The 25,785-nt window shown below is 41.9% G+C and overlaps 1 protein-coding gene across 1 annotated transcript in view; it reads left to right on the top strand.

Annotated features, from left to right (window-relative positions):
• The window catches only part of SFI1 (SFI1 centrin binding protein), a 77,039-nt gene that overhangs the window by 22,698 nt on the left and 28,556 nt on the right, over window positions 1-25,785 (top strand). The window contains 8 exon segments of the mRNA XM_023646832.2: window positions 4,608-4,725; window positions 6,667-6,769; window positions 16,354-16,510; window positions 17,805-17,966; window positions 19,818-19,888; window positions 20,924-21,016; window positions 23,040-23,137; window positions 24,491-24,557. Coding sequence (XP_023502600.1) covers window positions 4,608-4,725; window positions 6,667-6,769; window positions 16,354-16,510; window positions 17,805-17,966; window positions 19,818-19,888; window positions 20,924-21,016; window positions 23,040-23,137; window positions 24,491-24,557 — 869 coding nt within the window.

Genomic DNA, 25,785 nt, shown 5'->3' with positions numbered 1-25,785 from the left:
TGCCAATCTTCCTCTATTTTTTGTGTATGGGATGCTGCCACAGCATGGCTTGACAAGTGGTGTGTAGGTCCACGCCTGGAATCTGATCCTGCAAACCCTGGGCTGGTGAAGCAGAGCGTGAAACTTAACCACTATGCAACTGGGCCAACCCCTTTTTTTTGGTGAGGAAGATTCGCTCTGAGCTAACATCCATTGCCAATCTTCCTCTTTTTTTTTTTGCTGAGGAAGATTCGCCCTGAGCTAACATCTATGCCAGTGCTCCTCCATTTTGTATGTGGGATGCCTCCACAGCATGGCTGATGAGTGGAGCAGGTCTGCACCTGGGATGCAGACTTGTGAACCCAGGCTGCTGAAGTGGAACATGTGGAACTTTACCACTCGGCCATGGGGCTGGCCCCAAGAGATTTTTTTTTTTTTTTAAATACATTCTAATTACAAGTCTTTTGTCAAAAGCATGATTTGCAAATATTTTCTCCTAGTTGGTGGCTTATCTTTTCATTCTCTTAACAGTGTCTTTTGCGGAGCAAAAGTTTAATTTTGATGAAGTTCAAATATCAATTTTTTGTTTTATGGATTGTCGTTTTTGTTGTATCTAAGACCTCTATCCAACCCAAAGTCACAAAGATTTTCTCGTACGTTTTCTTCTAAAAGTTTTAAGGTTTTACATATGGATCTTATATATCCTGCAACCTTGCTAAATTCATTTATTAGTTTTAGGAGCTTTTTTAATAAATTCCGTGGGTTTTTCTATGCAGAAAGTTGTCTGTAAACAAAGACAGTTTTATTCCTTCCTTTCCAAATTCTTTTTATTGCACTGGCTAGGGCTTCCAATATGATATTGAACAGGAGTGGTGAGAGTGGACATCCTTGCCTTGTTCCTGATCTTAGGGGAAAGGCATTCAGTCTTTTAACCATTAAGTATGATGTTAGCTGTAGGGTTTTTTTTTGAAGAAGAAGAAGATTAGCCCTGAGCTAACTGCTGCCAATCCTCCTCTTTTTGCTGAGGAAGACTGGCCCTGAGCTAACATCCCTGCCCATTTTCCTCCACTCTATACATGGGACGCCTACCACAGCATGGCGTGCCAAGTGGTGCCGTTTCCGCACCCGGGATCCGAACCGGTGAATCCCAGGCCACTGAGAAGCAGAATGTGCAAACTTAACTGCTGCACCACGGGGCTGGCCCCTGTAGGTTTTTTCTAAGTGTCCTTTATCAAATTAAGGAAGTTCTCTTTCATACCTAGTTTTCTGAGCATTTTTATCATTAATAGATGTTGAATTTTGTCAAATAATTTTTCTCTATTGAGGTGATTATGTGGCTTTTCTTTTTTAGTTTGTTGATAATGTTGAAGTATATAGAGTGATTTCAGTTTGAACCAGCCATGTATTCCTCAAATTGATGCCACTCTTTATATATTGCTGGATTTAATTTGCTAATATTTTGTTGAGGATTTTTGCATCTGTGTTTATGAGGGATATTGATTTATGGTTTTCTCTTGTTGTAATGTCTTTGTCTGGTTCTTGTTCAGGGTAATATTGGCCTCATAGAATGAGTTGGGAAGTGTTTCATTTTCTTCTATTTTCAGATTTGTAGAACTAGAATTATTTGTGTCTTAAATGTGTGATAAAATTCTCCAGTTGAAATCATCTGGGCCTGGAGTTTTCTTTGTTGACGTGTTTTAAACTTTGAATTCAAGTTTTTTAATAGATGTAAGACTATTCAGGTTCTTGAATGAGGTTGGTTGTGTTTTTCAAGAAATTGGTCCGTTTCACATGTTCTTGAATTTATGGGCATAGAGTCATTTGAAGTATTTCATTCTTACAATTTAGTGTCTTCCAAGTCCGTAGAGGTAGCCCCTCTTTCCTTCCTGATATTGGTAATTTGTGTCTTTGGTCTTTTATTTTTGGTCAGTCTGGCTAGAACTCTGTCAGTTTTATTGATCTTTTCAAATAACCAGCTTTTGAAATCATTGATATTCTCTTGTTTTTCTGTTTTCAAGTTCTTTGATTTCTGTTCCTATCTTTATTATTGTCTCACTTCTGCAGGGTTTGGTTTTAATTTGCTCTTCTTATTCTAGTTTATTTTCTTTTTTTTGTTTTTGGTGACCCTGGTGGCATTCAATTTAGTTTCTTTTTTTTCAAATTCCTTTTTTTTTTCAAAGATTTTATTTTTCCTTTTCCTCCCCAAAGCCCCCTGGTACATAGTTGTCTATTTTAGTTGCGGGTCCTTCTAGTTGTGGCATGTGGGATGCCGCCTCAGCGTCGCCCGATGAGCGGTGCCATGACCACGCCCAGGATTCGAACCAGCGAAACCCTGGGCCGCCGAAGCAGAGCACATCAACTTAACCACTCGGCCACGGGGCTGGCTCCTCGATTTAATTTCTTAAGGTACAAGCTGAGATTATTGATTTGAGACCTTTCCTTTTATTCTAACATAAGCATTTACTGCTATAAAGTTCCCTTTAAGCACTGCTTTCACTGCATCCACAAATTGTTTTTTTCCTGAGGAAGTCGCCCTGAGCTGACATGCACATGCCATTCCTCCTTTATTTTTTGTATGTGAGACACCTCTGCATTGTGGTTGATGAGTGGAGTAAGGTCTGCATCCGGGATCCAAACCTGCAAATCTGGGCCGCTGAAGCAGAGCACACAGAACTTTAATCACTCAGACGTGGGGCCAGGTCTTACATCCACAGATTTTAATATTTGCAGTTCTGTTTTCATTCAGTAAAAAATGTTTTCTAATTTCCTTTAAGACTTCTTTTTTGACCTATAGATTGTTTAGAAGTGTGTTTAGTCTCATATTGGAGATTTTCCAATATCTTCTATTATTGGTTTTCTAGTTTATTCATTATGATGAACAAACTTAGTATGATTTCAGTTCTTTTAAATTTGTTCAGGTTTGTTTTGTGGCCCAGAATATACTCTATCTTGTAAACGTCCCATATTTACTTGAGGAATGTGCATTCTGCTGTCTTATATTGTTATTTATGGTTACAAGGAATACAGCTATACTACAGAGTAGAAGGAAAAGTCACTTGAATTTTTAAGATAAGAGTTATTTCTGACATATGACAGCTGTTTCAGCCCTTACCCACAGACACGAAGGAATGTCCATTCACTCTTGCTCTGCTAAATAAAAAGTCTGCAAGTACTTTCAGGCCTAGGGGAGAATGGTTCTCAAATTGTCATCAGAATCATGGCAGAGGTGGTTAATGCAGATTCCTGGGTTCCACACAGAAAATAACAGCTTGCATTTATTGTAGATACTTTTCATAGATAATCTCATTTACTCTTTGCAAACATACCTCAAAAGGAGGCACCATTTTACAGATAAGGAACTTGTGCAAGTTTACTTAGCTAAGAAGTGACGAAGTCAATATTGAAACCCAACTTGTCATACTCAGGAGCACAAACTCTAAACCACAGCACCATATTAGTCCTGGTTGCTCGAGGTGTGCTGATTGCTGAGGTCTGGGGTACTCGAGAAAGCTACATGTTAAATTCTCCTATTTTGGCTTGTCAACAGCTATGAAATATAAAGTTATAGCTATAGTCCTGCTCACCACATTTTGGGGAGTGTCTTGAAAATAATTTACATACTTTTATTTTTTCTTTTGTGTTCTAAAAGGAAAAGAAATTTACTTTATTAGTGATGACTTTCACAATGAAAATGGAATTTACCACAAAGGGAGACCTGCTGACCTTTGCACTGCCCATATCTAGTAAATTGTCATTCCTCCAGGATCATTTCTGCTCCTTTTTATTGTTTCCCAAACAGATACAGATAGCATCCTTTCCTTTTGTCTTGTGTATTCGACTTTACAATTATTGTTCCAAACAGCAAGTTTTATAACATGATTTCTTCTACTTCAACTTTATGTTATGGAAAATTTAAAATATCTACAAAATTGAAAGAAAGAATAATGAACCTCCATGTACCCATCGCCCAACTTCAACAATTATCAATTCACACCAGTCTTGTTACATCCATATCCCCACTCACTTCTCTGTTTCCTCTGTTATTTACATCATTTCATCTGTAAATATTGCAGAACATATCTCTAAAAAATAAGGGCTTTTAAAATAAAAGATTTCTTTTCTTTTTAGAATATTTTCTCTCTCTCTCTATCTTTTTTTTTTTTTAAAGACTTTACTTTTCCTTTTTCTCCCAAAGCCTCCCGGTACATAGTTGTGTATTTTCAGTCGTGGGTCCTTCTAGTTGTGGTATGTGGGACGCCGCCTCAGCATGGCCTGATGAGCAGTGCCATGTCTGCGCCCAGGATTTGAACCCTGGGCTGCCGAAGCGGAGCACACGAACTTAACCACTTGGTCACAGGGCTGGCCTCTAGAAGATTTCTAAACGGTGCGGTACATTGATTTTCCTTTAAATGTTTTGTAAATGTCTTCAGTTATTCTTCCTATGCGCTTGCATCCTTACTAGTTTTGTAGAGCTTCACACAGCTTTTCCAGCAGGGGGCACTTGAAGGCTGGAGGAATTTAGATACTCGCAGGAGGGATGCGTAGGGAGAGCCCTTGAGCTTTTATCATAACCCAGAGTAACCCCTCTCCTCCCACCCCTTTTTGAAAAATCTCTTTGGTGCATCTAGACGCAAAGCAAAAGATGCGACAGGCCTGGAAGTCCTGGTTGATCTACGTGGTTTTTCGTAGGACCAAACTTCAGATGCAGACCACTGCCCTGGAGTTTAGGCAGCGGAGTGTTTTGTGGTGAGTGCGCTCAATTGCCCTACAGATCAGCAGGTATCATTTTACCTCAGCCTTGCTTTATACTACTGTAAAGCAGCGTAAAAACTCATTTTAAAACAATATTTCGAACATAATTGATGCCTAATAAATATTTATTGATAACTTGTTCAACTATAAGATAGGTTTCACATAATCCTAAGTAACACTAATTGAGTTCTTACTGTGTTCTAAACCCTGTTTTAAATTTGTGTGTTCATTTTTTAATGTAAAGTGTCTCGTTTAATCCTTACCATAAACTGTAAAATACTGTTATTGTACAGATTACTGTATACTTATACAGTAAGTCTCAGAAAGATTGAGTAACTTGCCCAAGTTCATGTAAGTTGTAATTGGCAAGACTAGGGCTCACCCACCCATCTCTCTGATGCCCAAGTGCATGCTCTGAACTGTTGCCCTGCACTGCGTCTTAGCAGTGTTGTCTGCACATTGGAGGGACCTGAGTTAATCTACTTGGAAAGCCGGACGTGCGTAACAATGAGCTACTTTATAGTGGGACTGATTCCACTGTACGTTGTCTCTAGTGGTCTGCTGGTGTCCTGAATGGTAGCATATTAAAAGCTCAGTTCTTGCCCAAAAGAGCTGGGCCTTGTGTATAGTAGGGATAAGAGCAGAGGCTTTGCAGCTAGATCACTTGGGTTCACATCCCTGTTCTGACATGTATTATTGGGTCATTTCACCTCTCCCAGTCTCACTTTCCTCATCTGTGAAATAGGCACACAATTAAGTACCTTTCAGAGTTCTCATGGGAAATAAATAAGGTAATGTCAGTGAAGTATTTAGCATAGTATCCAGAACGTCAATAGACATAAAGAAGTTATTTAAAATAAAAAAATTTTAAATTATTTAAAATGTATTCAGCAAATTTTTTTTTTTTTGAGATTGGCCCTGATCTAACATCTGCTGCCAATCCTCCTCTTTTTGCTGAGGAAGACTGGCCCTGAGCTAACATCCGTGCCCATCTTCCTCTCCTTTATATGTGGGATACCTACCACAGCATGGCTTGCCAAGCACTGCCATGTTCGCACCTGGGATCCAAACCGGTGAACCCCAGGCCGCCAAAGCAGAACATGCGCACTTAACCGCTGCACCACCAGGCCAGCCCCTCAGCAAATATTCTTAAATGCTTAATATGTATGCAATTCTACTGGAGCCTATGGGGGATAGTTTTACATAATTTTATTTATTCAGGGTATGTTTATTGAGGGCTTAAAATGTTCCTGGCACTATACTGGGTGCTGGGGCTGCATTCAGGGAACTTATAATTCCCTAAGTGCTTAAAAAGATAAGTAATAACGCAAGATACCTTGTGATTTTGGAGTGAGTGCTGCAGCTAAGCATGTCCTAGGTTAGGAGGAAAGAGAGATTTTGGTGGGTTAGAGTGGTCAGGTAAGGTGAATGTTTCTGTAAAGCAGAGGTTGCAAACTCTCATTTCCTCATTATTGTTTCCCTACAGCAAATTAGACAATAGGCAGAAAGGAAACCAAGACTGGAATGAAGCCTGGCCAGGGTGGTAGGAAGGGAAGGGGTCCATCAAGACTGGAAATTGAAAAGCCACTATTTTGCAAATTATTCTGTGAAATCTCCTGATTTTTTAAATGTTAGCAATAGTTCATTTAAAAAAGAAAAACCCACGAAAACCTGTGTAGGCCAAACAGAGAAGGTCTGTAGTGTCTAAGGCCGCATCTGACCTGAGGAACTATCGGTTTCTAACCCTTAATTGGCAACTCTGGGACTGTTTTTCAGTTGTTTTCCTCAGCAGTGCCTCTAACAGATGACAGTCGAGAGGTGGCACCATGAAGGAAAGGGACTTGAGCTGAGATTCTGAGGTCCAGGCCTCACTGCCCTTCTCTTTTGGGGGTGGCTTCTGCTGACTGGTTCTGTCTTCCCCTTGCTCTTTGACAGGGTGCGGTGGAGAGAGTGGAGGCAGCGACTGGGACAGGTCCGCTTAGGGCGTGCTCTCCATGCCACAGCTGTGAAGCACAGGGCCCTGCGCCTCCAGCTGCAGGTGAGTCCAGCAGACTCGGATTTTGGTGTGCTCTCAAGCTGCACACCCACAGAGGGTGGGGTAGGACTCCCAAGCAGAAGGCCATCCATCAGGCTGCTGCCTCTCTGCTGGGCCCTTGCTGTAGCTCAGGGGTCTGATGAGGAGGTAGGGGGCAGAAGAACGTGGAAGGCTGGGCTCTTCAACAGACAGAGGCTGCTATTAGGAATGTGCTAGATGTTATTACCAGAGGTTTTTAGAAAGCATCTGCTAGGGGCTGGCCTGCTGGCGCAGTGGTTAAGTTCACAAGTTCTGCTTCAGTGGCCTGGGTTCACTGGTTCAGATCCCGGGTGCGGACATGGCACTGCTTGACACACCGTGCTGTGGTAGGCATCCCACATATAAAGTAGAGGAAGATGGGCACGGATGTTAGCTCAGGACTAGTCTTCCTCAGCAAAAAGAGGAGGATTGGCAGCAGTTAGCTCAGGGCTAATCTTCCTCAAAAAAAGAAAAGAAAGCATCTGCTAATGGTGGAGCTGGAAAGGGATTTATGAATTAGTTATAAATATGTTTAAAGAAACAGCAGTATATTCTTTATTTCTTCATTACTATTTTTCTATAGCAAATTAGAAAATAAGGAGGGCAGATAAGAAACTAAGACTGAAAAGAAAGCTGGCTTCTTTTCTCATATAATTTTGTGTATCTTAGAGATTTCATTTGGGGAAGCTACTAGCTGGTCACCTATAAAGGCTTGACATCTATACCAGCTTATGCTGTGGTGAAGCTTTCTTACGGCCTTTGAGAGACTCTCTGAATTCCTGTCACTTTTTTGTGTCTGCTGGGTACTTATAGGGCTGCCAAGTCAATTATAGAGATTAGAACAGGGAAAGGAAAAAAAGAAGTGCCTGTTACTAAATGTAGGACTAATGTCTTTTTAATCTGACAACATACTGTATCATCCATGCAAATGTATGCAGTCTGTGGAAATCACATGCAAGTAGCACATATAGTCATCTAGATCAGGGGTCAGCAAACTAGCCCACAGGTCAGATTTGGCCTACTACCTGTTGTAAATAAAGTTTTATTGGGACAGTTATTCCTAGTCATTTGTGTATTGTCTAAGGCTGCTTTCAGGCTACAATGGCAGAGTTAAGTAGTTGCAACAGAGACCGTATGGCCTGCAAAGCCTAAAATATTTGTTGTCTGACACTTTAACAAAATGTTTGCTGACCGCTGAACTTATAAGGTCTTCTGAGGTAATAGCAAGGAATCAGAGGTCTTGTCAGTAATAATAACAGTAACAACAGCAGCAACAATAGCTTTTATTGTGGTCTTACTTGGGCTGGGTGCTGGACTAAGTGCTTTACATGTGTTATCTATTTAGTTTTCATGATTCTCTTTTTTTGGTCTCATATTATTATTGAGGAGACTAGAAAGGTTAAGTTGCTTTAACGAGGGTGATATACCTAGCAAACGTCAGAGCCAGGATTTAAACCATCGTGTTGCATTGTCCTTAGTAGACTTGTAATCTCAGGAGGGAGATGGAACTGAGCAGTGTGAAAATGCTGTAAACATAGAAACATAACGAAACTGATTTTCTGTCACTGATGGACCACAACTGTGTGAGTGTTCTTCCCTTTCACATAGCCACTTTGAGAGCCTATAAACTCGTTCTACTGATGCTACTATTTCTCAGAACACTTAGAATTCCTTTTTGACAGTTGTCTTCAAAGCTTGCAACAACAGATTTGGTTTTTTCTTTTTTTTTTTTTTTTTTGATGAGGAAGATTGGCCCTGAGCTAACGTGTGTTGCCAATCTTCCTCTTTTTGCTTGAGGAAGATTGTTGCTGAGCTAACATCTGTGGCAATCTTAAACTTTTTTTTTTTTTTGAGGACGATTAGCCCCAAGCTAACATCTGCTGCCAATCCTCCTCTTTTTGGTGAGGAAGACTGGCGCTGAGCTAACATCCGTGCCCATCTTCCTCTACTTTATATGTGGGATGCCTGCCACAGCATGGCGTGCCAAGTGGTGCCATGTCTGCACCCAGGGTCTGAACCAGCGAACCCCAGGCCACCAAAGTGGAACATGCGAACTTAACCACTGTCCCACTGGGCTGGTCCCATGTGGCAATCTTAACATCTGTGGCAGTCTTCCCCTATTTTGTATGTGGGATGCTGCCACAGCATGGCATGATGAGCAGCGCATAGGTCCATGCCTGGGATCCAAACCTGTGAACCCTGGGCTGCAGAAGCAGAGTGCGCCACCCTAACCACTATACCACCAGGCTGGCCCCTGAATGTTTTTAGTAATAGCAGGTTTTCATGGTTTGAGGTTGGATTTAACCTTATAAAACAGCCAAAAGTCACTCAGAATCAAATCCAATGAAAAATATGAGTAATTAGGATGATATTGATATGGACCAAAAGCTGTATGACACTTAAGACCCAGATTTTATCGTGTGGATTATAAGTAATAAGGCCTTGTGTCTGATAAGTACCATATGGTTTACCAAGAACTTACACTTAAGTCATTTCTCTTAATCTTCATAACATCTCTGAACTAGGCAGGGCAGGCATCATGAGATGTGTGAAATTTTTTAAAATTAAATTTACGTACTTCAAACATAGGAACGTTAAATATAAAACATTTATAAAAGTATTAACAGACATCCAAGTACCCCTGCCTAGATTTAAAGGCTGCTAGCATTTTCCAAACTTGCCCCAGAATTTAATGTAATGGACATTGCTGGAGCCCTACCATTCCTCCTTTCTGCCACCTTTCCTCCTCAGAGAGAGCCCCTACCCTGATACTGATGTCTTCATTCTTTTTTACTTGTAAAAATGTGTGCATTTGGGGCTGACCCAGTGGCCAAGTGGTTAAATTTGTGCCCTCTGCTTTGGTGGCCCGGGGTTTCGCTGGTTTGGATCCTGGGTGCACACATGGCACTGCTCATCAGACCATGTTGAGGTGGCATCCCACATACCACAACTGGAGGCACTCACAACTAGAATATATGACTATGTACCCCGGGGGGTTTTCGGGAGAAGAAGAAAAAAAGAAAAAAAAGATCTGCAACAGATGTTAGTGCAGGTGCCAGTCTTTTTTAAAAAAAATGTGTACATTCATATCCATAAAGAATAAATCATCTGCGGCTGGCATAGTGGTTAAGTTTGCATGCTCCGTTTTGACAGCCCAGGGTTCGTGGGTTTAGCTCATGGGCATGGACCTACACACCACTCATCAAGCCGTGCTGTGGCAGTGTCCCACATACCAAATAGAGGAAGATTCGCACAGATGTTAGCTCAGGACAATCTTCCTCAAGCAAAAAGAGGAAGATTGGCAACAGATGTTAGCTCAGGGCCAATCTTCCTCATTAAAAGAAAAGAATAAATCTTCTGGCTTTGTGTAGTTAGTAAATTTATGAATGATGTCATACTGTACATTTACTTTGCAGCTTGCTTTTTTCATGCAGCAGTGTATTTCTGAGGTTTATCCATGTTGATATAGAGATCTATTAACTATATATAATATGCCATTGTATGAATAAGGCACAGTTTATCTGCTCACTATTCGTGGACTATTGATGACTTCTTTTTGCAATTACAGCATTGCTGCAGAGAACATTCTTAAACATATATCCTTGTGCAAGAGTCTGCGAGTTTCTCTAGTCCAGTTCCTAGAAGTGAGATTGTTGAGTCATTGAGTGTTTATCTCTTCATCCTTATTAAGTATTGCCTAGTTGCTCTCCAGGGCTGTGCTAATTCATGTGCTGACGTTTCAGTTCCCTTTTCTTCAGCCTCACGGGCACTTTACATTACCAGACTTGGTCATTTTAACCAATTTGGTAGATGTGAAGTGATAGTTCATTGTTGCTTTAGTTTATATTTCACTGATTCCTGGTGAGCATCTTTGTAGATGCTTATTTGCCATTTCTGCTTTTGAGCTTGTTTACATCCCTCACTCCTTTTTTTCTGTTAGGTTATTTGGCGTTTTCTTACTGATTTTGTGGACATTGTTGTAGATTCTGCTTACTGATTTTTTGACTGTTATGTACGTTGCAGGTACTTTCTTCCAGCCTATACCTTGTTTTTTCGCTTTGTTTATGGTGCCTTTTTTTAATACAGATGTTATTAATTTCAGTGTAGGCTAATTTATTCTTTTATCTTATGGTTTGGTCTTTAATACATCTTGGATTTAATTTTATAAATTGTGTGAAACGAGGTCTTAGTTTGTCATTTTCCATATGGATAATTAATTGCTGCAGCACTATTTACTGATTAATTCATCCCTCTTCTTTTTTATGCTGATTATTAATTCACCTCTGTTATAGAGCAAGGTCCCATTTATTCATCTATTCTGGACTCTCCATTCCATTGGTCTGTTTGTCTGTCTCTGAGCCAATACCACGCTGTTTTAATTATGATTTAATGAAACAGGTAGGAAAGAGCACAGGTTCGCTAGTCAGACTTCCCAGGTGGAATTCTGCCTCATCACCTATTAGCTTTGAAGATTAAGTGTGATGATACATATAATAGGCTTAGAGCAATGCCTGGAATATGGAAATGCTCCGTAAATGCTAACTGTTTATTACTATTCCTGCTGTTACTTATATAGCTCATAAGTTTTTATATATGGAAAGGGATATTTTTTATTCTTGTTCTTTTTAAAAATTGTCTTGGCTCTTCTCTTTTACTCTTTCTGACTAATTTTAAGATCAACTTGTCAAGTTCCACAACAAAGCCTACTAGGATCTTTATTATAATACACTGACTTTTTACATTAGATTGGGGAATATTGTCATGTTCGCAATACTGAGTCATCCCGTCCGTGAACTTGATATCTCTTGTGACGTAATGATGAGCATGAGAGGGAGAGTAGGAAGGATGAGGTCATGAGGTAACAAGAAGGCAGACTGTAGGCCCTTGCAGGCTGTGCCCAGAAAGGCTTTGGCTCTCATTCCAGGGGAGGTGGGAAGCTGCTGGCTTTGAACTGACGAATGATATGATTGCACCTCCCTCTTACCAGGATCCCTCTGGTTCATTGTGTGCTGTCTTTTTGGTAAGAGAGGGAGCGAGAGATATGAGATTTTGTGTTTGTATTTTTAAAAAGAACTAATGGAAAAATAAACCAAAGCTAACAAAAAGTGATTACCTATAGTGGGAGTGGGGGAACAGTGTGGGAACGAAGTACTTCTGTGAATTTACTTTGTTACGTAGTTTTAACTTTGGAACCATGTAAATATTTTACATAATTGAAAAACAAAGTAAATTAAAAAGGAGAAAAGCATTCCCTAGGATTTTAAAACACACTAAAAAACATATCAAGTTCATGGCAGTGACTACACAGAGAAAATCATCACGTTAAGTAACTTTAAATACAATATTTTGACTGTTCATCCCTAGTGGGATGTATTTTAAGGACGCAAAGGACTGCTAAGAAATCTAGAACTGCATTCAGTAGTCTTATTGTTAGTAGCAGGTTTAGAATTATTATGTTGAAACTATTAAAGCTACATTGTAAGATAAAGCAATAACTATGGCAGTGTCATTAGGAATCATGGTTTTCAGTGTAAAAGAAAAGGTTACAGGTATAAAATCAAAGAAGTTAAATAAAAGCCCTGTAATCTGAAATTGGAAAGGTAGATATCAATATGAACTCATGATATTTTTTTAACCCCCCAAAAAAGTATTTCTAACTCTATTTACTCTAAAGACTTAGAAGCAGTGGCCATAATATAGCCATTCAGCATCCCCAATGCCCAAGTTGTGGTCTCAACTATTTCCCACTAAAAGGAAGTGAGGCTTTTTGGAGAAATGGCTAATTCCAGGTCTAGAGCATGAAATAGACATCCTAAGCCCAGGATATGGTGTGCTGGAAAGTGAGGAAATTAACAAAGGTTAATGGGGTTGTGTCAGAAGGACTTCAGAGCCAATTCAAAAGGGCTCCTATAGACTTAAGATAGAACAATTTGAGCGTCAAAAAGAATAATGACTGCAATGGATTGAAAACATATCAAACATATAAAAATTCATGCATTCATAACGAGAAAAAAAGGAACTCATTGGTCACAATTTTGGGTTGTTAGAACATTAACTTAATTCTCTGAAAATTAATGAAAACAAAAGTCAAGCATTTATCCTGTCTTTTCCGTACAAACTAATTAACCCTCTGAGAAGTCAGAGGGTTCTTGAGAGAGTAGCCTTCTTTGTAGAATTCCAGTTAATGAATGCAGGAGTATTAGAATTAGAAAATTGCTATCTTGCCACCCCCAATGAGAAAAATGGATCTAGGCAGCAATCACTAGCTGAAAAGATGATGGAGAAGTGTAATGGAAGGATCAGACTAATGCCACCCGAAGCTACTGAACATCAGCATTGCTGAAACTAAGGCAGCCGCCCATCGTGTGCCTCATGACCCAGTGGAATGGAAAGTACCCAGTGACACTCAGGAAGTGTTCTTACCTAAAAGTTTGAACATGACTCCAACCAAACCTAACATGAGTCTGTCAGTTCATGGGAAATGCAGGGACAAGGAGAATTACAGCCTTAAGGAGATGACCAGCCAAATCTAAAATGTGGGACATTTTAAAGGATAAATGACCTGGTTTCTCTAACAAATTGGTGACATTCTGAAAGAGAAATAAGGTAGAGAGGGAAATTGTTATGTAACATGGATAGATTTAAGTGATGTAACAACCGAAACAAGTGAACAAGGACCACTCTAGGTGTTGTGTTAAGAAGATCAAGGATAAAGGCAGGGAGAACAATAAAGAAGCTGTTACAAAATTCCAGGTGAGATTTTGGACAAGGATGATAGCAAGATGATGTTGGATTCTGGATATGTTTTGAAGGTATTGCCAATAGGATTTGCTAATGGATGGATAAGATGTGAAGTTTCAGAGAAAGAGCTCAAGATGACGCCCAGGTTTTTGGCCTAAGTAACTGGAACAATGGAATTGCCGTTTTCTGAAATGAGGACGATGGGGGCAGAAGCAGATTTGTGGGGAAAGATTAGGAAGAGCTCCATTCTGAGCTCTGTATCTTCAGCCTAACAGACCTTTTGAGTATCCAGGAGATGTCAAGGAGGCCGTTGGATATATGTGTAGGGTATTGAGGATGAGTCTAGACCTGAGATGTAAATTTGGGAGTCCTCAGCATGCAGATGGTTCTTAAGCCACAAGACTAGGTGAAAGCACAAAGGGGGTGAGTGTAGCTAGAGGACAGGTTCCAGGACTGAGTCTGTGAGGTGAAGAGGTGGGAATCAGCAACGGGAACAGAGAGGCACCTGAGGTATCCTGGAAGCCAGGCGAAGGGGGCGTGATCAGCTGTGTCAGATGCCTCTGGCAGGTCAAGAAAGGTGAGGACTAAGATTTGACCTTTGGATTGAGCAACGTGGAGATCTTGATAAGAGCAGTTTCAGTAAGCCTGATGGGGAGAGAGTTCAAGAAAGCCTGCCTGGTTGAAGATAAGTTAGAAAATAGCTCTTTTGAGGAGTTTGGAAAGGAAAGGAAACAACTCAAATGTTAACTGGATGGCAAAATGTGGCCTGGAGAGGGGTGTTGGTTGGTTGGTTTGGAATCACTGATTTATTCTTTTCAGGTAGTATTTTTGTGACAGAATCTTTTTCTCTGACTTTGTTTTTGACAAATACCAAATCACAGAAAAGGTGGCTACTGTATACTCTTCACTAGTTTAACCCATTGTTAACATCTTGCCACATGTGCTTTATTTCTATAAGTATCAATATATTTCTTTCATTTCCTGAGCCACTTAAAAGTTGTAGACATGGGACTGGCCCAGTGGTGCAGTGGTTGAGTTTGCGTGCTCTGCTTTGGTGGCCCGGGTTCACAGGTTTGGATCCTGGGTGCACACCTAGCACCGCTGGTCAAGCTGTGCTGTGGTGGCATCCCACATAAGATAGAGGAGGAAGGGCCGGCCCCGTGGCCAAGTGGTTAAGTCCGCGCACTCCGCTGCAGGCGGCCCAGAGTTTCGTCAGTTCGAATCCTGGGCGCAGACATGGCACGGCTCATCGAGCCACGCTGAGGCTGCATCCCACATGCCACAACTAGAAGGACCCACAACTAAGAATATACAACTATGTACCCAGGGGCTTTGGGGAGAAAATGGAAAAAAATAAAATCTTTAAAAAAAAAAAAAAAAAAGAGGAGGATTGGCATAGATGTTAGCTCAGTGACAGTCTTCCTCAAGCAGAAAAGAGGAAGATTGGCAACAGTTGTTAGCTCAGGGCCAATCTTCCTCACAAAAAATAAATTAAAAAGAAAAGCTGTAGTCATTAAGTTTACCCTAAATACTTCAGTTTATATCTCCTAACAAGAAGGATGATAACCACAATATTATCATATCCCAGAAATTTAATATTGATATGATAATATCTAAAATACAGTTCATATTCGAACTGTTTATTGTTGCAGTTTTAGTGTCAGGTCCCGGGTCCAATCAAAAGTCACTCACTCCTTTTGGTTGTCACATCCCTAAAGGGATTCTTTTTTTTTTTTAGCATGGGAGGAGTAATAGCCCATCCATATACTGATTTTGAAAATCTAGTAGAGAGTGAGAACTGATGATGCAGTAGGGGGAAATTGCCAGAGTGATAAACCTGAGAAGGTGAGAGAAGATGGGATGTACCCTTAGTGGGGGATGGCACCTTCGATGGCAGCATGAACTGTTTATCCAAAGGAACAGGAGAGAGGGCAGAGCCTGGGGCAGCTGGGTGGGTAGATGGGAGGGGAGCTTGAGAAAATTCTGTTTTGATTGCTTTTATTTTCTTGGTGAAATAGGAAGAATGATATTCAGCTGAGAGGAAGGAAAGGAGAAGAGATGGTACAGGTTTAAGAAAAGAAGGTATGGAGTCGTTGTCTAAGATAGCCATCTTCAAACTAGGGCATGCGTATTGCTGAGCATACACGAGGACTTTCCTAAGGGTGCGTGTTTATGGATAGTCTTAAGGGGATCTGTCTGCAGAAGGTGTGCTTCTGGGAAATTAGTGTGCCTGAAAAAGGGCCTCTTGACAATAGGCTTCCTCCCACTTTGGAAGAAACGGCAGAGCCTCGACTATCCCAAATCTGAATTAATTATATCACCGTTTGGCTTGTCCCTGCTTCTTGTCTACTGATCGATTTTATTATTCCTCTTTTTTGTTGTTGGTCTTAATCCAGAAAAAAAATTACTTTGTGGAAGCTGAATGTGCTTCCTCTTTTTTTTCTTCTTTCTTTTTTTGGTGGGGAAGATTGGCCCCAATACCTAGTTGTAAGTCCTTCTAGTTCTTCTGTGTGGGATGTCACCACAGCACGGCTTGATGAGTGATGTGTAGGTCCACACCCAGGATCCGAACCCGTGAACCCTGGGCTGCTGAAGCAGAGCACGTGAACTTAACCACTATGCCACCAGGCCTGCCCTGAATGTACTTCTTAAAAGTCTTTTCACCCCAAATCCCCATAGCTTTATGATGCTGCTTGGGGATTGCCACTTTCCTCATTTCTCATTTTAGCCTTTTCAGGGTATGTCTGTCTGTTTCCCTTTTCCCTCATCTTTTCTTCACCTCTGTTTTCCTGCCTCTCCTTCGATCGTTATTTTTTCTCTGTTTTCAGGCTTGGTCACAGTGGCAACAACAACTTCTATGTGTCCGGAGGGAGAGAAGGAAGGTAGTCTCTGCAGTAAAACACCATCAGCACTGGCAAAAGTGGAGATCCCTGAAGGCCTGGCTTGAGAACCTGCAGGGCCGCAGAATGAAGAGACAGTGGAAAGGTGAGCGGGGAGTCCCGGGCTCTAGGGACAGAGGGTCGGGTCACAATTTCACTCTCCTGCTGCCAGTGAAACTAATTTATTAGGAGAGATATAACCATATTACACCACAGATTTAGGAAAACGGAGGAAAATGCATCATCCTTGATTCATACTTAAGATATTTCCTTCTGACCTTTTCTTCTATGCATGTATTTTATTCATTGGGATTTTAATTATGCTGTAAAATCTGTGATGATTATGATTAATATGATACATACAATTTTGTACCTTGCTTTTTTCACACGACTGATCAACACTTTCCTATGTCTTTATTCTTCATAAATGTTACTTTCTTAATGATTGTTTTTTATAGGATGGCTTACCTTAATCTACTCAGCCATTCTTCTCTTGATGGATATTTGGATTATTTCTGTCTGTCACCAATTATGCAAATATGTGTGATTCATGATGTTGAGTTTTTTTTAACACTTCTCATTGTTTAGTTTCCCATTGAGAGTTCAGAAGTACTAATACATTGGTCGTGATCATCGGTACTCTTTGTGTTTTGGTCTCTTGAGCCTACGCAGAAATGGGTCAAGCAGTGTGCTAGACACTGGCTTAGGCTCTCCGGCTTTCACCTAGGCCTCCTGCAGAAATCTCCTAGCCTGCCAACACTGTCCCTTGGGAGAGTTTGAATGTGTCCGTTTGAGAATAGTGACAGGGGACCAACTGTTTGGATGTCCAAGCTTGGAAAGTGAGGGCGTTAAGCTATTCACCATGATGAGCTGCAGACTAACGGTGCCTCCAGTTACAGCATTTGAATTCCAGCAGCGATTCCCTTCCACTTCCTGAACTTAAGCTCATCAGGCTATTAGCTAATTAGTGTTAAAAGGAAATGAAGCTGGCAGCCTGGATCAGCCTGGCTGAAAGCTCAAAAAAGCCTTTGCCAGCATGTTGATGAGTTGTGTGTCATTGACTCAGTCCCTAAAGTCCTATCCGGGAGACGTCAGTAAAAAGGCAAAAGTAAAACGAAGACTTTGAAAGCAACAGTCGCCATTCCTGCTCATCAGTAGCTAACTAGGAGCCCCAGCTCTTTGATATAACCCTTTTCTCTTTCCTTGGAGAGAAGAGATGTAGCTAAGGGATTCCTAATAACCCTACCATGTTTAGAAAACTTTTATTCTAGGATTCTTTGTGAGAGCAGCCTTGAATTCCTGCTGTCTGCCAGTAGTGGGGTTCGGCTTGTTTTAAAGATGCTTCCAGCTCATCTCCCAACCTTACGGGGGCAGCACGTAAGTCATTTTCTCTATTGCAGAGATGGCTCAGCAATTCCACCGTGTCACTGTGCTCCACACACACTTCTGTGATTGGCAGTGGGCCTGGGAGCGAAGGAAGAGCTTGTACACCCACCACACACGTGTGATGGGGCTGGCCAGGAGGATGGTGCTGTGGCGGGCCTTTACTCACTGGAAACACTGTATCCTTTTCAACCACCCAGCTCTGTCCACTGCCGCAGCCGGGACAGCCTGAGCTCAGCCAGGACAGCATGAGCTCAGCAGCCTGTAATACAAGAGTCAGGAGATAGGTGGGAAATGATTACTGAACAGTTTAGGAAGTCCTGATCTCTGCTGACTTCTTAAAAATTTTTGTTTGAGAACAGTCACACCAAAGAGTGTATACAACATAAATTTACAGTATAAAGAATAATAAAAGAATACCTATGTATCCACCACTCAAAAAATACAACATTGCTAACACCCTTGTCTGCTCCTCTTTGTTGCATTCTCTTTCCTGCCCCTCAGAGGTAATCCTGCTGTCCTGAATTTTGTGTTATCATTTCATTGCTTTTCTCTACCCATTAGGCAGTAGAAGTAGCCACAGCCACTTCTGTTTCAGAAATTTGTGTCATCATTTCTGTTTCAGAAAGCCGCCTGTTCTTGGTGGCTCTATCGTTATGATCATGGCTTCCATTTGTTGAGCTTTTACTATGTGCAGACGTTATGTATTATCTCCTTAATCCTTGCAACAACCCTATGGAGTAGGTGTTACCATCTCCATTCTACACATGAGGAAACAGAGATTCAGGGGGATTAAGTGATTGTCAAAGTCACAGCGAGTCATTGGCAGAGCCAGGAGCTTTAACCTAGGCCTTTGACTCCGGTGCACATGTTCTTAGTCACTGCCCCTGCTGCACTTGGTGCCCAGGTGTGGTGATTTGGATTGCCCTGGGTGTTCAGCAACACATTCATTTGTTCATCGGACTCTTGCTTTGTTTTAAATTCCTGCCTAAGGAATATGGGGAAACTCAAAGACTAATAGTAGTTCATTGCCAAGTAGGGAAAATACACTTGAAAATGGGTCTTTACAGTATGGTGTGATAAGTGCTATCATCAAGTTTTGTGTCAAGTCTTGCGAGGGCTACTGTGGAGATTCAGCCAAGGAGGTGATGTTTGAGCTGAATTTAAGTCTTAGGAGATGATAGGTTCGCCAGGCAGAGAAGTCAAGAAGGGCGTTTCAGGTGGAAGGAATGGCATTTACACAAGCAGAGATAAGGAAAAGCATCCAAGGATGGTGATGGGTCTCTAGTGAGCTGTGGGGTGTGGCTGGCAATTGGGTAGTACAGGTAGAGGCAGGCTGGGGACCAGCTTGTAGAGCCCTTGTGTGCGGTGGTCAGGAATTTGGGCCTTATCCTTATGGCACTGGGGATCCTCTGAAGGTTTTTAACAAGAGAAGTAATACAGCAGATTTGTAATTTAGACAAGATAAGTCTAGACTATAGGAGTGAAGCTAGCATGGGGAGACTCTCTTACCAGTCTGTGTGAGGGACAAGTTAAATGACTGCAGGGTGTTGGGGGCGGAGACAGAGGAACAGGAGTGATTTAGGAGGAGAGCAGATGGACTTGGCGACCAAGTAGATGGAAGGAGTGGCAGGAGAAAAAGGTTGAAAATAACTCCAAGGTTTTTAGCTAAAACATCTGACTGGATTGTGATGCCAAACAGAATGCAGGAGAAGAAGCAGATTCTGCTTTAGTTATGGCGATTTTGAAATGTTTACTGCAGTTGGTGGCAATTCATCTCCACTGTTTTTTGCCTCTCCTGAAATAGGCATCAGAGGGGAGAAAGGCAAGGCCAGCTGTTTGATAAGCGCCTCACATGGTTTCCCTTTTCCCCACTCTTCATCTGGTCATCAGAGGAAACAGAGGTGAACATCAGCCCGCCTGGTATGCCCTTTACCCCCTGCAGCCAGGACCCTTCCGATGGGTCACTAGGATCGCACTGTGTGGGGATGGGAACCTTGTTGAGATGAGAGGCCTTAACTCCATGGCAGACGTGCTGCTATGTGCTGAAGAAGCTGCCCAGTGGAAGGTGGCAGAAGAGCACCATAGGTGCAGCTTGCTGGTAAGAGCCGCAGCCTTGAAAGGCTCCTCTTGTCAACTTTGCTCAGGCATCCACTCTTGGGGGACCCGGACCCACATCATGCTCTTAAAGTGTGTCTGGTTATGTGGTTAGCTTCAGTCATGAAGCCCTCCTTCATTGTGGGTGTCCCTGTTTTCCTTTTGGATCAGAGATGGTAATGGTGTGAGGTCAGGGGGGTGCAGAGCTGTAAGGGAAACTTAGAGGTGATCTAGTCCTGGGGTTTTTTACATGACGGGCCCCATTTTTAATAGTGGAAACCTAGTCTGTGAAATCGGTCAAAGTAAAGATGCTGAGGGTGAAGCAAGGTGCGGGGAGTAGTCCCCGGCTACTCTGTTCTACCGGCTACTCTCCCTCACCCTCACCACACGAGCCGGTCTTCAGACACTTTCAGGAGCCTCTGGGGTTCCACAGAGCACAATATGAGAACGCCTACTTGCTTCACTTCTGTCTCAGAAAACTGAAGCCCAGGAGGTGGGGAATGGGCTTTGCTTAGGTCGCATGTGAGGCGTTATTGACAGAGCTGGAGCCAGGCCGCATGTCCTACCCTACCGCAATCCCCCACTCACCAAGGATTCCTTCTCTTCCGGTCTACTTGTGTAAAACTGCATTTATAACTGTGTAACTATATGCGTTGACCCCCACATGGTAAAAAAACAAAACACCATAGGCTAAAAGTCTGTTTTCTGAGAGGCGAAGTTGGTGTTTTTAACCTTTGTCTGTAGCGTTCCCCTCTGAGTCACCGGGACCTCTCCTGATCAGAGCTGAAGGTGTGTTTGTTCCTGTGCAGGGTCTGTGGACAGCAGGGAGTGGTTCGACAGCTATTTATTAAGTGCCTACTGTGTGAGCCGGCTCGTATCAGGCTCCCAATTGAATCTCAAAGCAGAGAAACACTCTCAGGGACATGGGAGCAGCTGTGGACAGCCATGAGTGAGCTGCTTGCCACTGGATCCGGGCACTGCTCTTGTTTTTACGAACACTACTGATTTGTAACAGTTGTGTCCTTTCTTTATTTCACAGCACTTTTGCTTTAGAGCCCTAAAAGACAATGTGACCCGTGCCCACCTCCAACGAGTAAGAAGGAATCTCGCTCACCAGCAGCGTGATGTCATGGTAAGGGGTCATCTTCTGTGTCAAGGGACCTGTGCTGAGGGCCATTCTCTTTTCTTTAACTTTTGTGTTTAGAGATTTGTCCAGACCTTTAGACTCCGAAACCTTAGTGTCCGTTTTCATTAGTAATCCATACCTGCCGATAGGGAAACTTGTTTTTTCCTGTTCAATCATTTTTTATCTGTTTGCTAAGAAAATTGATAGTTGAATCAGAGGTCAAGGACTGTGGATTCCAACCCTGACCCAGGGAATACACATTAAGTCTTGCATTCCAGGAGGCTTTGTTTTCGCGTTTGCACTGTAAATCTATTGTCTTCAGTGGTTTATTTACCTGAGGGCAACAGACAATCTATCTTGACTTGTAGCTTACGTTTCTGGGTGTAGAAGGATGAGATTTTTTTCTCTGTTTTTAAATTATGAAAATATTCAAAGGTACAGAAAAACATAAAGGCTAGTATAATAAATGTCGATGTACATTTCATCTATATTCAATAATTGTTAATGTTCACTTCTTTTTTTGTTGTTGAATTATTTCAAAGTAAATTATAGACATCATGACACTTTACACCTAAACATATCAGCATGTCACCCAAAAATAAGAACATTTTCTTACATAACCACAGTATCATTATCATCCCCAACAAAATGAACCGTGTAATTCCTTAATTTTATCCAATACGCAGCCCGTAGTTAAATTTCCACAGTTGCCCCCAAAATGGTTTTATAGCTGTTTTTTTAAAATCAGGATTCACTTAAGGATTGACTGCTCAGTACGTTTGGTTGTCTCTTACGACTCTTTGTAACAATCTCCCCACTCCCCACTTCTTTTGTTTAACATGTTTATCTTTTAATTGTGATAAAATACACATAACAAAATTTATCATCTTAACCATTTTTAGGGATACAATTCAGTGACATTAAGTACCTTCACGTTGTTGTGCAACCATCACTTCTCCAGAACTTTTTTCACCTTGCAAAACTGAAACTCTACCCATTAAACAGTACCTCCCCATTCTCCTTCCCCCCAAGGCCCTGACAACCACCATTAGGTACCTCATATTTACAGTATTTGCCCTTTGGTGACTGGCTTATTTCACTCAGCGTAATGTACACTTTTTTAAAAATGTCATTGACTTTTGGAAAGGAAGGCCAGTTATTTTGTACAATGTTCTGTATTCATGATTTATCTGTTTTGTTTCCTTTCAATGACATTTGATTTTCATTTTTTCTATGTAGCTCCTATAAACTAGAAGTTAGATCTAAGGGCTTGATTAGATTGAAGTGAAACATTTTTTGGCAAGACTGCTTCATAGACAATAATGTGTGATAAGATCCGTTTTAATTTCTAAAATGGCATTGTCTTCCATGAGGCCCAGATTAGAAATAGCTTCTTCATTCTGATTTCCATAGACTGGAAGATCCATCTTTTTGCCATTATATTGGCCCAGAATAGCTCCATATATCTTTGTCATTAGTACCGTCAGATCGATTCCGATTCCTAGTGACCCTGTGTACAGCAGAGTGGAACCGTGCCCGGTCTTTTTGTGCCATCCTCTCATCTTTCAGTGGCGTATCAGACAGTGCTCTGCTGCTATTCGTAGGGTTTTCACGGCCAGATCCTTCTTCCTAATCTGTTTAATCTGGAAGCTCTGCTGAAATCTGTCCACCGTGGGTGACTGCTGGTATTTGAAGTACTGGTGGCAGAGCTTTCAGCATCACAGCAACAGGCAGCCACTACAGTATGGCAACCGACAGACAGATGGTGTGGTTCCCTGACCGGGAAATGAACCTGGGCTGTCGCGATGAGGGCACTGAATCTTAACCACTAGACCACCAGGGCTGGCTTCCATATAGCTTAGCCATAATTATTTTGCAAGCCTGTTATATATCGGGTGGTCCAAACTAAGGTAATTCCTGCTTTAGGGGAGCTTACAGTCTTTTGGAGTAAGGATTTGCTAACAGGTTAAGAAAGATCGTTTTACCTTTTGCCTTCATAAACTGTCGTGTTCTTCCTGTTTTGCTTCAGCTGCTGCACAGGTTCTGGAACCTCTGGCAGTCTCGGATTGAGCAGAGGGAGGAAAGAGAGCAGCTCCCCTTGCTGCGTGCTGCCTGGGACCACTACAGGTAGGGACTCTGGCCTTCTCCTCGAGCTCTCCAGGGACACGTTGTGATCAACTCACTGTTCTCCAGGAGTGATCATTTGCCCTTCCATGCGTTATTGGGGCTGATTCATAAAGGCCCTTCTGTAAACCAGAGGTTCTTGAGCTTGCATTTTTCTTTTGGCTGATGAGATGAGAGGTAGAATGAGGATGTTTGTACTAGTTCTTGGCCACCATAGTCTTAAATATGTGCGTGTTAGCTCACTGCCTCAGTCCTTCAGGCTTTAGCATTGTTCATGTCTTAAAATGTATGCATCGAAAGTGTTAAAGAGAAAGCTCAGGCCAGGTGAATATTTATGGTTTGGTCTCAAGGGTGCAGAGGGTGTCCTCAGTGTTTTAGAGTTAATCTTCAGGTAAATAAATAAAAGCACCACTTGTCCATGAGGAAAACTCAGAATGTATAGGAAAGAAGTTATAAAGTGAAAAATAAAAGCTGCCTGGATCCCTCCCTCTGACCCCTTAGTCTTACTCTTCAGAGGTAACCACTATTCACTGTCTTGCTGCCAGAAATGTTCAGTATACCCCCTCCTCAATAGTATAATCAACTTTGCATAGTTATGAGTCCAATTTTGGAGCATTTCTTAGTGGCTCACTGAGAATCCCAATATTTAACTGACTCGTTTTGGAGTTATCAAGATATATCATTATTCTAAAACTTGGTTTACAAAGCTGAATGTGGTTCTCACTCTCCAAATCACTGTGTGAAAGGAGCATGTCACAGATCCAGGTGGTCATAAGCGCAGAGTTTGGCCATAAAATCAGAAGGATATTTGAGGAATTTCATACATATTTCCTAAGTTCCAGAGACACTGTGCTTGGTGGTCTAATTAGATTTACAAGAAAGTTGTCAGAATTTTTTTTTTTTTAAGATTTTATTTTTTTTTCCTTTTTCTCGCCAAAGCCCCCCATTACATAGTTGTATATTCTTTGTTGTGGGTCCTTCTAGTTGTGGCATGTGGGACGCTGCCTCAGCGTGGTTTGATGAGCAGTGCCATGTCCGCGCCCAGGATTCGAACCAACGAAACACTGGGCCTCCTGCAGCGGAGCGCACGAACTTAACCAGTCAGCCACGGGGCCAGCCCCAGTTGTCAGAATTTTTGAGCAAACCATAGTCCAAAATCAAGGGTTGACAGATTTCATGTTAGATATCAGATTCTTATTTCCCTTTCTTCCAGAATGAAATAAGTGAACCAGTGGGGTGCCTTTAACGCCTAAGGTGTAACTACACCCGAAATTACCTGCCTTAAAAACAAAAAAAAAATTGAAAAAACCTCTGAAACCTGAAGACAGTACCTTAGTGTTCTGTGTTTTATTTCAGAATAACATTGCTATGCAAGTGTATCAAGTTGTGGTTACAGTGTACTCAGAAGAGGCAATACAAGCAGGTATGGAGTACTTCATAGCAGACAGCTCTGCTGGCTTACATTCTTCGATCCATTTGCTTTGGAAAGGTTCTGATTTGGAAGAGAGGGTGCTGTAAAAAGCTCAAAGGTATTTCCCCCAGTCCCTCGAGTGATGTTGGAAAGTCGGCATAACTCCCATTCCTTCATCTGCTGTGAAGGCACAGACCAAACTTCTCCTAGTTATTTTTGTGCTGGCCTCTCCACCCCTACCTCCATCTGCTGCTAGAGGCTAACACGTGAATCTAAAGATTTTGGGTGATCCCTCATAGTTTTGGGATAGAATCCATATATTTTAGAGAGGCATACAAACTCCTGTGGGAGCTGGTCCTTGTCTGTTTCCCTACCCTTTCCTGTTACCACTCTCTCCGTTCCTTCACAACTGCACTCTGGCCCATTAAACTGCCAGTCAGTCCTTCCCTGAGTGTCCTCTGTGCTCTCCTGCTTCTCACTGTACCTGCAGTTCTCTGTTCCTCATAACCTTTCAGCCCAGGTGTTATCTCTTCCCCTTGCCCTGCCCCTATATCTTTATCAAAAGGTTCATCACATGGTTGTTTACTGGCTGCTCTCCCTGCCAGGCTGTGAGCTCCTTGCAGGTACAGCCTATCTCTTTCTTCTTAGCCCAGCGCAGTGTTGGCAAAAGGTAGGTGCGAAGAAGTAAGTGAACGAACCATCAAATGCACTGCCGTTGATTGCTTCAGAGTTTCTCCCGAGGATCATCTCAGTTCTTGGAGTTTGGGTGGTATTAACCCAAGGCATGTCTTGTTTTTGTGTCACCCTGGCCTTCCACATCTAGAAAATGCTTAGAATTGCTGACTTCTTTGACATCCTTTGGGGTTATGTGGCTGTTTCTAAAAGGACATGGCCACTGGGTCTCTTAAGGTCATTTAATGCAATCTCAAGAGAATGTAGAGCGAGCTTTTAGAAAAAGAATGTGAATGCCAAGGTCAAAAGGTTGTGTGTATTCACAGTGGGAAAGCAGCTGAGGGTCTCTTTTAGTTCCTTCTTGTAAAAAGAGAGTTCCTGACACTGGGACCCAGCCTTGGCAGAAGGTCAGGGGTCAGTGTTCTTATCTCTCACACTATTCCAGCATGGCCTGTGTGGTAGAAGGTCTGACAAATAGTAAAAGCTTTGCTTAGTTGTTGTTAGATTTTTTTTTCTTCTTCCTTTTCTTTTGATGAGGAATATTGACCCTGAGCTAAGATCTGTTGCC

Source organism: Equus caballus, chromosome 8 (assembly GCF_041296265.1).
Source record: "Equus caballus isolate H_3958 breed thoroughbred chromosome 8, TB-T2T, whole genome shotgun sequence".
Classification (NCBI taxonomy): Eukaryota; Metazoa; Chordata; class Mammalia; order Perissodactyla; family Equidae; genus Equus; species Equus caballus.
This window is presented reverse-complemented; position numbering and strand designations above follow the sequence as displayed.